This window comes from Macaca nemestrina, chromosome 10, assembly GCF_043159975.1.
Source record: "Macaca nemestrina isolate mMacNem1 chromosome 10, mMacNem.hap1, whole genome shotgun sequence".
Lineage (NCBI taxonomy): Eukaryota > Metazoa > Chordata > Mammalia > Primates > Cercopithecidae > Macaca > Macaca nemestrina.
The window spans coordinates 29551533-29563584 of record NC_092134.1 but is presented as its reverse complement, the minus strand read 5'-3'; the positions used below and the strand labels follow the sequence as shown (position 1 = coordinate 29563584).

Sequence of the window (12052 nt, the reverse complement as noted above, 5' to 3'; positions counted from 1 at the left end):
AAAAAAATGCTTGAGAAAGAAAGATTATTTCCTGTCTGGCCTAGTAATGAACAAAATCTCTTACCCCCAAAAGGGAATCTCTAAGCAGAATGTGAGTAGTTATTGCAACTTCTACTTCATTCCAAAGCTTGGAAGAACCAGCATATGACTTCCAGGTAAAATACAGAAGTTATGGTTAAATTTAAATTTGAAGTAAGTAACAAATAATCTTTAAACTCAAGTAAATCCCAAATACGGCATGGGATAAACTTATACTAAAATTATTCATTTTTCACCTAAAATTGAAATTTAACGAGTCATTCAGTATTTTTATTTGCTAAACCTGGCACCTCTAAACCAACAGTTTAAAGGATACTTTAAGAGGTAACCGGACTTCAATTTCGAATGTCACAACAGAGTTTTACTTAAGTTATCGGTGAAAATGCCCATTCAAGGGTACACAGTGCCTTGTTCTTCAACTTTGAAAGATCAGGCAAAGGTATTAGGGCTGGGGGTGGTTATGCTTTCAAAAGAACATCACTAAGCACCGAGCACAGGAACCAATGAAGTCTGATGCCTTAATCAGTGTTTGGAGTTCCAAGTAACAGAGTCCATGCAGAAAATAAATTTTTTGGGAGGACCCCCAGGGTAGCTCTGGGAATCCAGAGGCAGGAAGTATGGCTAGGCTTCCCAAGAGCCCAGAACCAGGACATATGAAGAGAGCAGGATCACCAGAATCTAAGCAGTTTCTTTCCCCAATCCTCTGAGACGATGTGGCCTCTCATTTGACTTCCCTCTGTGCATTTTCTTTCTCTCTGCCTCTCTCTTCCCGAACTTGTACTTCTGTGTACATCTTGAGGTAAATGGTGTCCCCACCATCAATGATGCCCTCTAATTTATCAGCACCCCATGTCCCAATTCAAAATAATAGGGGAGGATCTAACTGGCCCAACTGGGCCCAGGTATCCACATATGAGTCAGTCAACTGTGGCCAAGAAGTGGGATTGTTATGAACGTAGCTGCCAGGGCCCACCCCTAGTATGTGTGCAGGGTAGGGCATGGGGGACTAGTTCTGCTGGAAGAAAAATAAGGAGGGAGATGCCCCCAAGGTGTCTGTTACCCAAGAATCTCATGAGCATTTTGCAAAGCTGAAGGAACTCTAACACTCCTGCTTGATTTAAAGCCCAACCAAGCCCTGACATTCCAGATGTGAGTAGCTATTGCAAGTTTCATTCCATTCCAAAACTTGGAAGAACCAATATAGGGTTGCCAGATAAAATGCAGGATACCCAGTTGACTGTGAATTTCAGATACACAAGTATGTGTTGAAAAATCTTTCAGCACAAGTATGCACCAAATATTGCATGGGACAAACATATATTCAAACTTATCGTTTGTTTGAAACTCTCATTTAACTGTGCATCCTGTATTTTTTTATTTGCTAAATCTGGCAGGGATGAGAATAAATAATTTAATTGTAATTAATAGCTGCATCAAACATGCAGACAGGAGACTTTCATTGCAACACTAAAGGGTCCATGGGTTACTTCTACCATCTTTCAGCCCCAAATTTGCAGTTCTGACCTTAGAGGGAGCCTGTTGTCTCATAGATGTAACTCAGGTCTAACGTTTTTGTTGGGGTAACCATTTCTTTCATCTTGGTTTTCTCAGGCAAACTGTCAGTCTACTTCTTCTGGTGTCTGGAGCTGTGTTTGTCAAGAGGGCTATGAAGGAGATGGCTTTCTGTGCTATGGAAACGCAGCAGTGGTAAGTCATCTATGATGAACTCAATGATAAAGACAATCCTTAAACCTCGTAGCTAAGGTGTTTTTAAAGTGATCTATTGACATATCTTTTGCTGCAGGAGATTTTACATGAAGCAAGCTGTTTCTCGCAAAGGACATATGTGCTCTCTGGGTCACATGTTTTCTACAGGCTGAAGGCAGCTGGCTTCTAATTGGCAGCTTCTGTGTAGCAAGCAGTCCTTATTTCTCTTTCTTGATACTCTGTTTCCATTGTCAGACTTCCCAAAGGAGCAACTAACTGGCCTCTGCTGTGTTCACTGGGCTCTCCTGTCTGGGCTAACCTTTGCTTACCCCTGCCGTGTGTGTGTGTGTGTACACACTTCTGTATGTCAAGCATCTTGCTCAGTCCTTACCATGCAGCAGCACCTCATTTAAATCTCACAACAACCTTCTGCTACTATTATGCCCATTTTACAGGCAGGTAAACTGAGAGGCTTAGCAAAACTTGCCCAACACCCTTCAGCTCCAGAGCGAGGAATCCAGGTGATAGCTCTGATAGCTGTCAAGTGCAGAGCACGAATATTTAACCACCAGTGTAGAACATTCTATCTGTACAGCATGAGCCACACTAAATCAGCATTGCTCCTACATTTTTCTATTTTGACCATGAACTTTTTTTTAATTTGTTGAGGTAAAATATACGTATATAATTTACTATCTTTACCATTTTTATGTATATAGTTCAGCGGTAGTAAATACATTCATATTCTTTATTTTCCTTTCATCCCCTCCTTCCCCCTTCCCTTCCTGGTTTCTGGTAGCCACCAATCCACTCTCTGTCTTCATGAGAGCCAAGCTTTTAGCTCTTGCATATGAGTGAGAACTTGTGATATTTGTCCCTCTATAACCATAAACTCTTGAGAGATGATCTTTGTCTTGTTTCCTATATCAGTCCCATTGCTTATAAATGTTTGTCAAAATGAGAAATAAAGTCAATTAACAAATTTCCTCATCACTTACTTTTTATGCAACTCCCTGCAGTTGAGTTCCTGCCCCTCCTCTCTGCCGAAATCACAAGCCTAACAATTCCCAGGACCCGCAGCCTGCACTAAGAGTCTCACCCTAAGAACCTTGCCCTTGGGAGGCACTTGCCACCCTTCCCCTCTCACTGTCGACTGTGCCTTCTACTCACCGAGTCAGGCCAAGGAGCTGTCTCCTGATACCCAGACCATGGCACGTTAAATCACAACATTTTCTCTGCACTGGCCACAGACTCTGTTTCCTAAAACTCTAAAATCCTGCTTTCACGATGTCCCTCTCCTCCCACAAAAAGCAAAATTAAGTCCGCAGCTTGGCTCTCCAGGCGTCTCCACACAGACTTCACTCTTGCTTTTGGTTTCTTTTCTTGAGACAAGATCTCACTGTGTTGCCCAGGCTGGAGTACAGTGGCTTGATCATGGTTCACTGCAGCCTTGACCTCCCCAGGTTCAGGTGATCCTCCTGTCTCAGCCTCCCAAGTAGCTGGGACTACAAGAATGCGTCACCACATTCAGCTCATTTTTGTATTTTTTATAGAGACAGGGTCTCGCCATGTGATTCACATACCTCGGTCTCTGAAAGTGCTGGAATGAGAGGCCTGAGCCGCCATGCCCAGCCCACTTGTTTTTCTTCTAAACAGCTTTCCCCTCCAGTTTAGTCGCCGCCTCCCCAGCTCCAGGCCTGCCACGTTTCTCTCCTCCCCAACTCTGGCCTTCCCACCAGCAGATCAGGTGCACCTCAGCCCTCCTCTCCCTTAAAATGTCCCCTCTAAGGGATTACTCAGGCATCTCTGCTCTTGTGTTTATTCACTTTCTTACTTTTTAACATGTGCTTATTAACTTAATAACCTCAACCACTAGATGGAATTGAGTCAGCACTGAGACTTACTGTCTTCATGTAAATTTGCATAGGAACATGATATTGACATTTTGTGGTGGTTAATAGTTTAAAAAATATTTTCACATAAATTAATGCACTTAATTTTCACAATTCCTGGAAGAAGACTTCATCATATTCGTTTTCAGATAAAGCACTTGAGTTCTCAAAGGTTAAGTGACTTGCCCAAGATCACACAGCCAGTAAATGGCAGATCCAAGAAGTAAACCCAGTCTTTTTTAATAACTCTGTGTTTACAGACATTTTTTTAAAAAAACTCTAACACCTTCAAATGTCACTGCTCTGCCAGCAATGTTGGCTATCTTTTCAAGGCTGAACTTTCCCCAAACAACTCTAAGTTGTAGAGGAGCAGGGCCATCTTTTCCCTTCAATATCTTACATCCCCTTTCATATCTTATGGCCTCCCTTCACCCTACCCCAGTTCCAATTGCAGTGGCTCTATATATAGAGAGAGCCATATGGTTAAATTAAAGATAATAGGGGCTAAAACTTACTGAAATTACTGCATGCCAGGCTCTAATCACTTTAAAAACAACTCCTATTTCTCATATCAAACTGTGAGTTGGAGCTTTTATTATTCCCATTTTACAGATGAGAAAATTGAGGTCCTTTAGGTAACTGGCTAAGGAGCTAGGAAATGGCAGAACCAACGTGAAAACCCACATGGTTTGCTTCCATTGTTCTGAGCCACTACTCAACAATGGCTCTGAAACAAATAGCTCTAGGGGCTATTTGCTGAGCTCTGTGACCTCCTCTTAGGGTCTACGTAGCCATGTTCTTACAGCCTAAATTCTGATTTCGAAGAAGCTTGAGTTGTTGCCTCATTCAAAGTTCTTGGAATTACTTCTATAGAGAATAATCAAGCCACCTTGGTGTGAAAGAAATGTGTGACTCTGTCAACATGGAAATGCAGCTAGCTGGAGCACCCATTCATGTCAGCATCAGGGAGGCAGGCCAGGAAAACAAGCCCAGCCCCAGGAAGCCTGAGCACAGGTGACCCAGAAATACACTGTGATTGCACTTCTCATTGTTCTTTCTCTGTTCTCTCCCATCTCTCCCTCCCTCGCTTGCACGATATGAATAAGGAATTGTCGTTTCTCTCCGAAGCAGCTATATTTAACCAGTGGATAAATGTGAGTACATTTATTGGGACTTAGGATTGGGAATGTATATATTTTAGAAACTTGGAATGCATACAATAGAAAACCGAAAATGCAGCTGGTCAGGAGGGTAGGCGATTGTGTTGAGCAGTGTTTCTCAACCCTGGCTGCACTATGGAACCACATGGAACACATTTTTTAAAAATATTCTTGCATAGGTCCCACCCCTGAAGACTCTGATGTGATTAATCAGAGGTTTGCTCTGAGCATCAGTGTGGCGGGGGCAGAAGGGGGCTTCATTCATCACAGGGATCTTTTTTGTAAGTTAACATGATTCATCATTGTACTTCACCAAGTTAGATTTGGGATTTATAGCTGCAATCTGACATACTTCACATGTGCTTAACTCTCAGCTCAAAATGCCAAGAAAAGCTTTTCCCTTACCCCTGAGAAGTACAATAATAAAGAATCCAATCCCCACGCTACGCCATTGTCTCAATCTCTGTCCTCTTTGGCTGAATGGACCAAGGTGGCCAGCCCAGCCAGCCATTGCAACAAATGGTTTATCACCTTCAAATAGACACATGTCAAATGGTCCATGTCTGGTCAGCACCCAGTCCAGAACAGCTTCCTGTTGCTTCCGTATGGCACCTCTCTGAACCCCGCCCCCATCTCAGCATAGGTGAGAGAAGAGACCGAGCGTGCTCTCTTGGGCATGCTGACTTTCACATAGACTCGTCATTCCTGGTCTTACCTCAAAGCATGAGCTGGCCCAGTAGTGTGCTGGACCCTGTTCACACTAGCTCACAAGAACTGATTGTGCACATTCTTCCTAACGCCACTTTTTGTGCAGTTATTTTGGTATCTTGAAATCAGTCCTGGTGTGGGAGTATTTACACCATAGAAATCAGTAAATACTACAAGCCAGGTCTTTTTTTTTTTCCTCTCTTTTTTTCCTAGAGATCCAGTTGTTAAACATGCCACTGCTTCTACCAAAAACTGACTATCTAGGCAAGAATGAAATTTATGTAAGGTTTCATTTCAGCCCTCTAGTTTCTCCCATGCTGAAACCGTTCCTGCAATCTCCCCACCATCCTTACTCCAAAGACGTCCAAGAATGCTCGAGGTGGCTGGGCACAGTGGCTCACGCCTGTAATCCCAGCACTTTGGGAGGCCGAGGCGGGTGGATCAGCTGAGGTTAGGAGTTCGAGACCAGCTTGGCCAACATCGTAAAACCCCGTCTCTACTAAAAGTATAAAAATTAGCCAGGCATGGTGGCATGTGCCTGTAATTTCAGGTACTCAGGAGGCAGAGATAGGAGAATTGCTTGAACCTGGAAGGTGGAGGTTGCAGTGAGCCAAGATCATGCCACTGCACTACAGCCTGGGAGACAGAGACTCCATCTCCAAAAAAAAAAAAAAAAAAAAAAAAATGCTCGAGGTTCTCTGCACGCACACATATACACACATACTCACAAGAACCTAGCAAGGCTTTTTCTTGGCTCTTCATTTAGACTAAAGAGTAAAGGACTTACAATGACTGAAAGTGTGACCTGATTGGGCAGATTTGCTTTGATAAGAACTCATACATTGAATTAAAAAAAATGAGTCTCACAAGGGAAAATGAGACATCAGCCAGTGGGTGGGGTGGATTTGGGAAACGAGACCCTAGGACCCTTCCAGTCTCTTATGGGAAATTGTCATCTCTTCCAAGCAATTCAGTCAGCCCTGTTTGTCCCCTAACATAAGCAGGTCACTTTATTTTCCTTCTGTGGTTCAGAATGCTTCTCTACAACCCACGCTGTCAGCCACCTCAAACCTCACTGTCCTCGTGCCTTCCCAACAAGCTACTAAGGACATGGACCAGGATGAGAAAAGCTTCTGGTTGTCACAGAGCAATATTCCAGCCCTAATAAAGTAGGTGTTACTTATTTTATTTTACACTGTATCTGAATGGCATTTGTGTAAACATGTCTTTGAAGTTCAATGTAGGCAAACCACATGGTCCTTCAAATTTGTGGAGCTGAACATGTTCTAGGATTCCCCTTTCCTCCCACCCCAGGATAGTAATAGTCAACAATTGCTGACAGCCAACTCTGCCAAGCACTGTTCTACTGCTTTACATATAACCCAGTTAATTCTCTCAACAACCCTATGATAGATATTGTAATGATTGCCACTTTACAGATGTGGAAACCAAGGCACAGCTTGTTTAAGTAACCAACTCAAGCCAAGGCTGATAACTGCAGGGGAACTTGAATTTGGACTATGGCAATCTGACTCCAGAGCCTATTCTCTTAACTACTCAATGATACAGCCCCATGCATTTATATTGAATTATAGCCTTTGTGGACTGTTGTTTCAGATACCATATACTACTAGGCACATACAGAGTGGCAGATCTGCAGACCCTGTCTTCTTCTGACATGTTGGCAACATCTTTGCAGGGCAACTTCCTTCACTTGGCAAAGGTGGATGGGGTAAGAGCTCTGGAATTTGTCTGTTTACTTGAAACATAACAACTTTGTTTATATTGTACTTTTTAAATTTTCATGGTATGGGAACTTCCAAACATGCACAAAACTACAGAGAACAGAATCCCTCGTGTGGGCATCACCCAGCTGCAATAATTATCATCATATATCAATACACACACACGTTACCCTATAGCAGTGATCCTCTAAAATGTGGCCTTCTGCCCACTGATTGGCCACAAGTCTCACAACAGACCACAGACTGACCCAGAAAGGGTAAAGGATGTGCAATTCCACAATTTTTCTTTTGACGTATAGTTGATTAGGACCTGGTTATTAGCAATTGACTCTATATAGAGAAATGAAAGTGAATCTTTATAGAGTTGAATCTGTATATACTCAATCTTCATAGAATTGAATCTTTATTAGAAAAATGAAATTTTATATTAAGTTAGAGTCAGTCCATCAACAACTATTGATTATCTACTACTATGTACCAGGCACAGATCTAGGTGCTGGAGATAGGGCAGTGCCCAAGGAAGAGCCGAGCCCCAGAGAAGTGTATCATGTGGCACTTTCTACAGTATGTCAGAGACTCAGATTCAGAATTCTGTGAGGGAGTCTGGCCGCCCTGCTGCACAGGCGGTGTTTCAGAGCTCTTTCTGTAAATTGCACAAGATGAGAATGAAGATTCCACTGCAAAGTGAGAACTGCTACATCCATGAACCATGGGCCACAGTTAAAGATGTTTGAGAATTATCGCCCTAAAACATTTCTACCCTCCCACTCATCAGTGTGAGCACTGTGAAAAAGATCTATGCCTAGTAATACCTACATATATGTGGCTCATCAGATATTTTCTTTTAGAAAGCAGAAAACAGTGGTCTGTGGCTTTTTAATATGTTATAATTCTGGTGACATTGAAGTTATTTTCCATCAGGTTTTTAATTAAAATTGTATATATTTGAAGTGTACGATATGATGTTTTGATATACAAATGCATTGTAAGGTGATTCCTACAGTCATGCTAATTTATTGGTGTTTTAAATCATTGATTCTCTTAGCAAGCATTAATTAATACCCATCTGGGCAGGCATATCCCAGGCCCTCCAGATTCAGAGGTAAATCAATCAAGGCCCCTGACCTAGAGGGGCTAACCATTAAAGACACATTTGTAATGAGTAAATTCCTATGTCCTACATAAATATCTCCTGCCAGGAGGGTTTTCTTCAGGTCCTCTGCAGATGTGACTTGGGAGTTGCTCAGGGTGAGACAAGACCAGGATTCCCAGCAGGGATTTCAACCGAGGAGAAGAGGGGAGGAAACCAGAAAGAGTAGAGCCCAGTTGGTGTTGATTGGTGGCTGGCTGGATTGGTGGGTGGGTTGTGTTTTACTTTGCCCCATTCCTTATGCAATTCATAGTCTTCAAAAGTAGTTGGATTCTGATCAGGAAAGTCAATTACTATCTGTATTAGTTTGCCAACTCTACCATAACAAAGTAGCACAGACTGGGAGGCTTAAACAACTCACATTTATTTTCTCACAGTTCTGGAGGCCAGAAGTCCAAGATCCAGGATTGGTTCCTTCTAAGGCTGTGAGGGAAGGGGCTGTCTTTGGCCTCTCTTCTTGGGTTGTAGATGGCATCTTCATGTTCACATCTCTGTCTCTGAGTGTAGCTGTCTCTGTACAAATTCCTGCTGCTTGTGAGCACACCAGTCAGATTGAATTAGGGTCCACCCTAAGGACCTCACTTTAACTTGATCATCTCTGTGAAGACCCTGTCTGTAAATAAGGTCACCATCTGAGGTACTAGGGGTTAGGACTTCAGCATACAGATTGTGGGGGCAGGGAGGACACAGCTCAACCCACAACTCTGTGTCTAGGGTCAAACCACTGGGTAACTTTAATGAGCCTCAGACGGCACTTTTGTAAATGAAATAGCATAGAGTAGAATAGACTAGATGATCAGAGTACCTCCCACATAGGAGAAAGTACTCTCTCTCTCAGAAAGAGACCTATGGGACAACGAGTTAAAGGTATTTCTTACTGTGGGTCATGGCCTGAAAGTATGAAGGTCACTGCTACTCAAAAAGCAGAAACCCCAGAGATCATCTCAACCCCAGGGTGTGCTCTATAAAGACTCACCTTCCCACTGTGGTTTGCATTTACAGAATATCACAATTGAGGGGGCCTCCATTGTCGATGGGGACAATGCAGCCACAAACGGAGTGATCCACATCATCAACAAGGTACAAGATGCCATTCTCCTGTGCATGCAGCATCTCTTTTCGCTTGGCTATTTATCTTCCTATACAGCAATTTTTTTTTTTTTTTAGAAAATAGAAAAATCCTTAGCCTTATATGAAAGTAACTGGTACTGTGCCTCATAACTGTTATTTTAAAACCATTTAGAGACTCTATTGATTCAATGAGACTCAGTTTCCATTTACCCAACCTGTATTCTGCAACGGGCCCTTTATCAAGTGTGGTCACACATATTATCTTTCTTGTTTATGGAAACATCTCAAAAGACACTTGAGGCCAGGTGCTGTGGCTCATGCCTATAATCCTAGCATGTTGGGAGACTGAGATAGGAGGATTGCTTGAGCCCAGGAGTTCAAGACCTGTCTGGGCAACAAAATGAGATCCTCTCTCTACCATTAAAAGAAAAAAAAAAGGGGGGCATGCACCTGTGTGGTCCCAGCTACTAGGGAGGCTGAGGTGGGAGGATCACTTGAGCCCAGGAGGTCAAGACTGCAATGAGCTGTGTTCAAGCCACTGCACTCCAGCCTGGGCAACAGAGTGAGACTCTTTCTCAAAAAAAAAGGCACTTGAGCTTAAGCCCCCTGGCACCGTGAAGTCTGTGCAACCAGATGGGACGTAACCAAGAGCTGGAGGAGAGGCATGTGATTACGTATCACTTTTCCACTCTCCTATTTGTATTATTGCATCCTAAAAAGATGAGGTAGGGAAGGCCCTAGGGAAAAAATGGAAAAGAATATAAAAAGCATGGTGACATTTTTATTTTCTTCTACCCAGTTAAACAAAGGTATGACATAGGAAAAAAAGAATATTGATAAATGGGGTTGTAAGCTACCCTGCAACTTTCAGTTACCATATTAGGATCTTCATTTAAAATGAAAGTTGCAAGTTGGAATTTAGGATACATTGGGAATTTTTGTAAGGTGGAAGATCAGAAAAAAAAAAAAATTGTGTTTTAATTAAAATTTTTGTCGGCCGGGCACGGTGGCTCACACCTGTAATCCCAGCACTTTGAGAGGCCAAGGCGGGCAGATCACGAGGTCAAGAGATTGAGACCATCCTGGCCAACATGGTGAAGCCCCGTCTCTACTTAAAAAAAAAAAAGTACAAGATGGCTGTTAATTGATTCAGTTATCTGCGTAGCCTCTGGGCTACAGGCGCTCCCTAAGGATCTCCTTCTCTGTCAGTTGGCATCGAGGGCATCTTTGTCAGGGCCACCGTTGTGCCCTGCATAAAGGTGCCTGGCCAGAGTGGAGGGTATAGCTAAATCCCAGCCCATTTCACTCCCCATGCTGTGCACCCCTGTTTGGGGTTGCAAACTCCTAGGGAAAGGAGTATCTTTCTTGATTTTCAGTGGCCCTCATCATTGCCTGTTGTTATGTGACGTAGACATAGAACCATCAAGTTCTATCAGGCCTTCTCCTCATAGCTCTTGAATCTGCCAAATCCCATCTAATCACCTTAAGCCCCTCCTCCCCCTTCAGCTCCAACAACACAGAAATGTATCTGTCTTCCTCCAACACAGGGGTTGGTACAATGTTTCTGGAAAAAGCCAGATAGCAATTATTAGGCTTTGCAGGTCACATGGTCTCTGTCATAGCTGTTCAGCTCTGCCGTGGTAGTGCAAAGACAGACTTAGACAATATGTAAACAAATTTGCATAGTCTATTCCAATTAAATTTTATTTTTAAATACAAGCGGCAGGCTGGATTGGACTTTCTACTGTAATATGCTGTGAGCTCATTTAGGGCAGAATCCAGGCGTCAGTCACACTTATGTACCCACTGCCTGGCCTGTAGTAGGCAAGCAAATGTTGGGAAAAGACTGATTAGAGTAGAACAACATTCCAGTGTTGAATTCTTCAATCTGACAAAGTTCTAGGTAGAATGCAAAGGTGAAAACAATGATCATGGCCAGAAGGTTAATTATGCAGAGCTTGCAAACTCAAATGCCCGGATAGATCAGATGGATAACAAAATGAGTAAGGGGAATGTCCCAAGTAGAAGACATTAGGGAGTGGTGGAGCCTATAATGAAAGTGGCTGCTGCTACTCTCTGCAGCTGTGTGTCTGCAGAAATGCAGACTGATGTTTTGTTTTTTTTTTTTTAAAGTCAGCAATCTAAATTTGTATGTAAAAATGCCCTATTATTACACAGCACAAGCCAAACAAAACATTTTTACAAGCCAGATTCAGGCTACTGGGTTGCAGTAGATTTGAGAACTTCAGGGAGAATAAATGAAGAACCTAAAGAATAAACACAAGAATAACAACCAAAGAAGAATGGATTAGATATTAGCTGCAACTTGCTGCACTTCAGTTCAATTTGGTCTCAGATCTTCTCTGACAAGGTAGATTAATGCAAGCTGGAATTAATTGCTTAGGAGAAGCTGAAAGTCTTTTGTGCAAGATGAACTTTTCTCTAATCAAGGAGGTTTAAGGGTAAGGCATAAAATTGAATGAATAACATCTCCAGCTCTCCTCCAGCCTTGTCATGCTGTATCCTGGAATATTTTTATTCTGTGGGTAATCTTCAAAAGGTTGTCAATGTCAATCCATT

At 42.6% G+C, this 12052-nt stretch overlaps 1 protein-coding gene across 5 annotated transcripts in view; it reads left to right on the top strand.

Annotated features, from left to right (window-relative positions):
* Positions 1-12052, top strand: part of LOC105497739 (stabilin 2) — a 168200-nt gene that overhangs the window by 85332 nt on the left and 70816 nt on the right. For all 5 annotated transcript variants that reach the window (XR_011608912.1, XR_011608911.1, XR_011608910.1 and 2 more), the window contains exons 27-31: positions 1651-1746; positions 4745-4792; positions 6539-6675; positions 7124-7238; positions 9404-9481. Coding sequence is in view for 2 of the 5 variants with exons in the window: in XM_071071220.1 (XP_070927321.1) it covers positions 1651-1746; positions 4745-4792; positions 6539-6675; positions 7124-7238; positions 9404-9481 (474 nt within the window). In the remaining 3 variants the exon portion in view is untranslated. The remainder of the gene's footprint in view (positions 1-1650; positions 1747-4744; positions 4793-6538; positions 6676-7123; positions 7239-9403; positions 9482-12052) is intronic.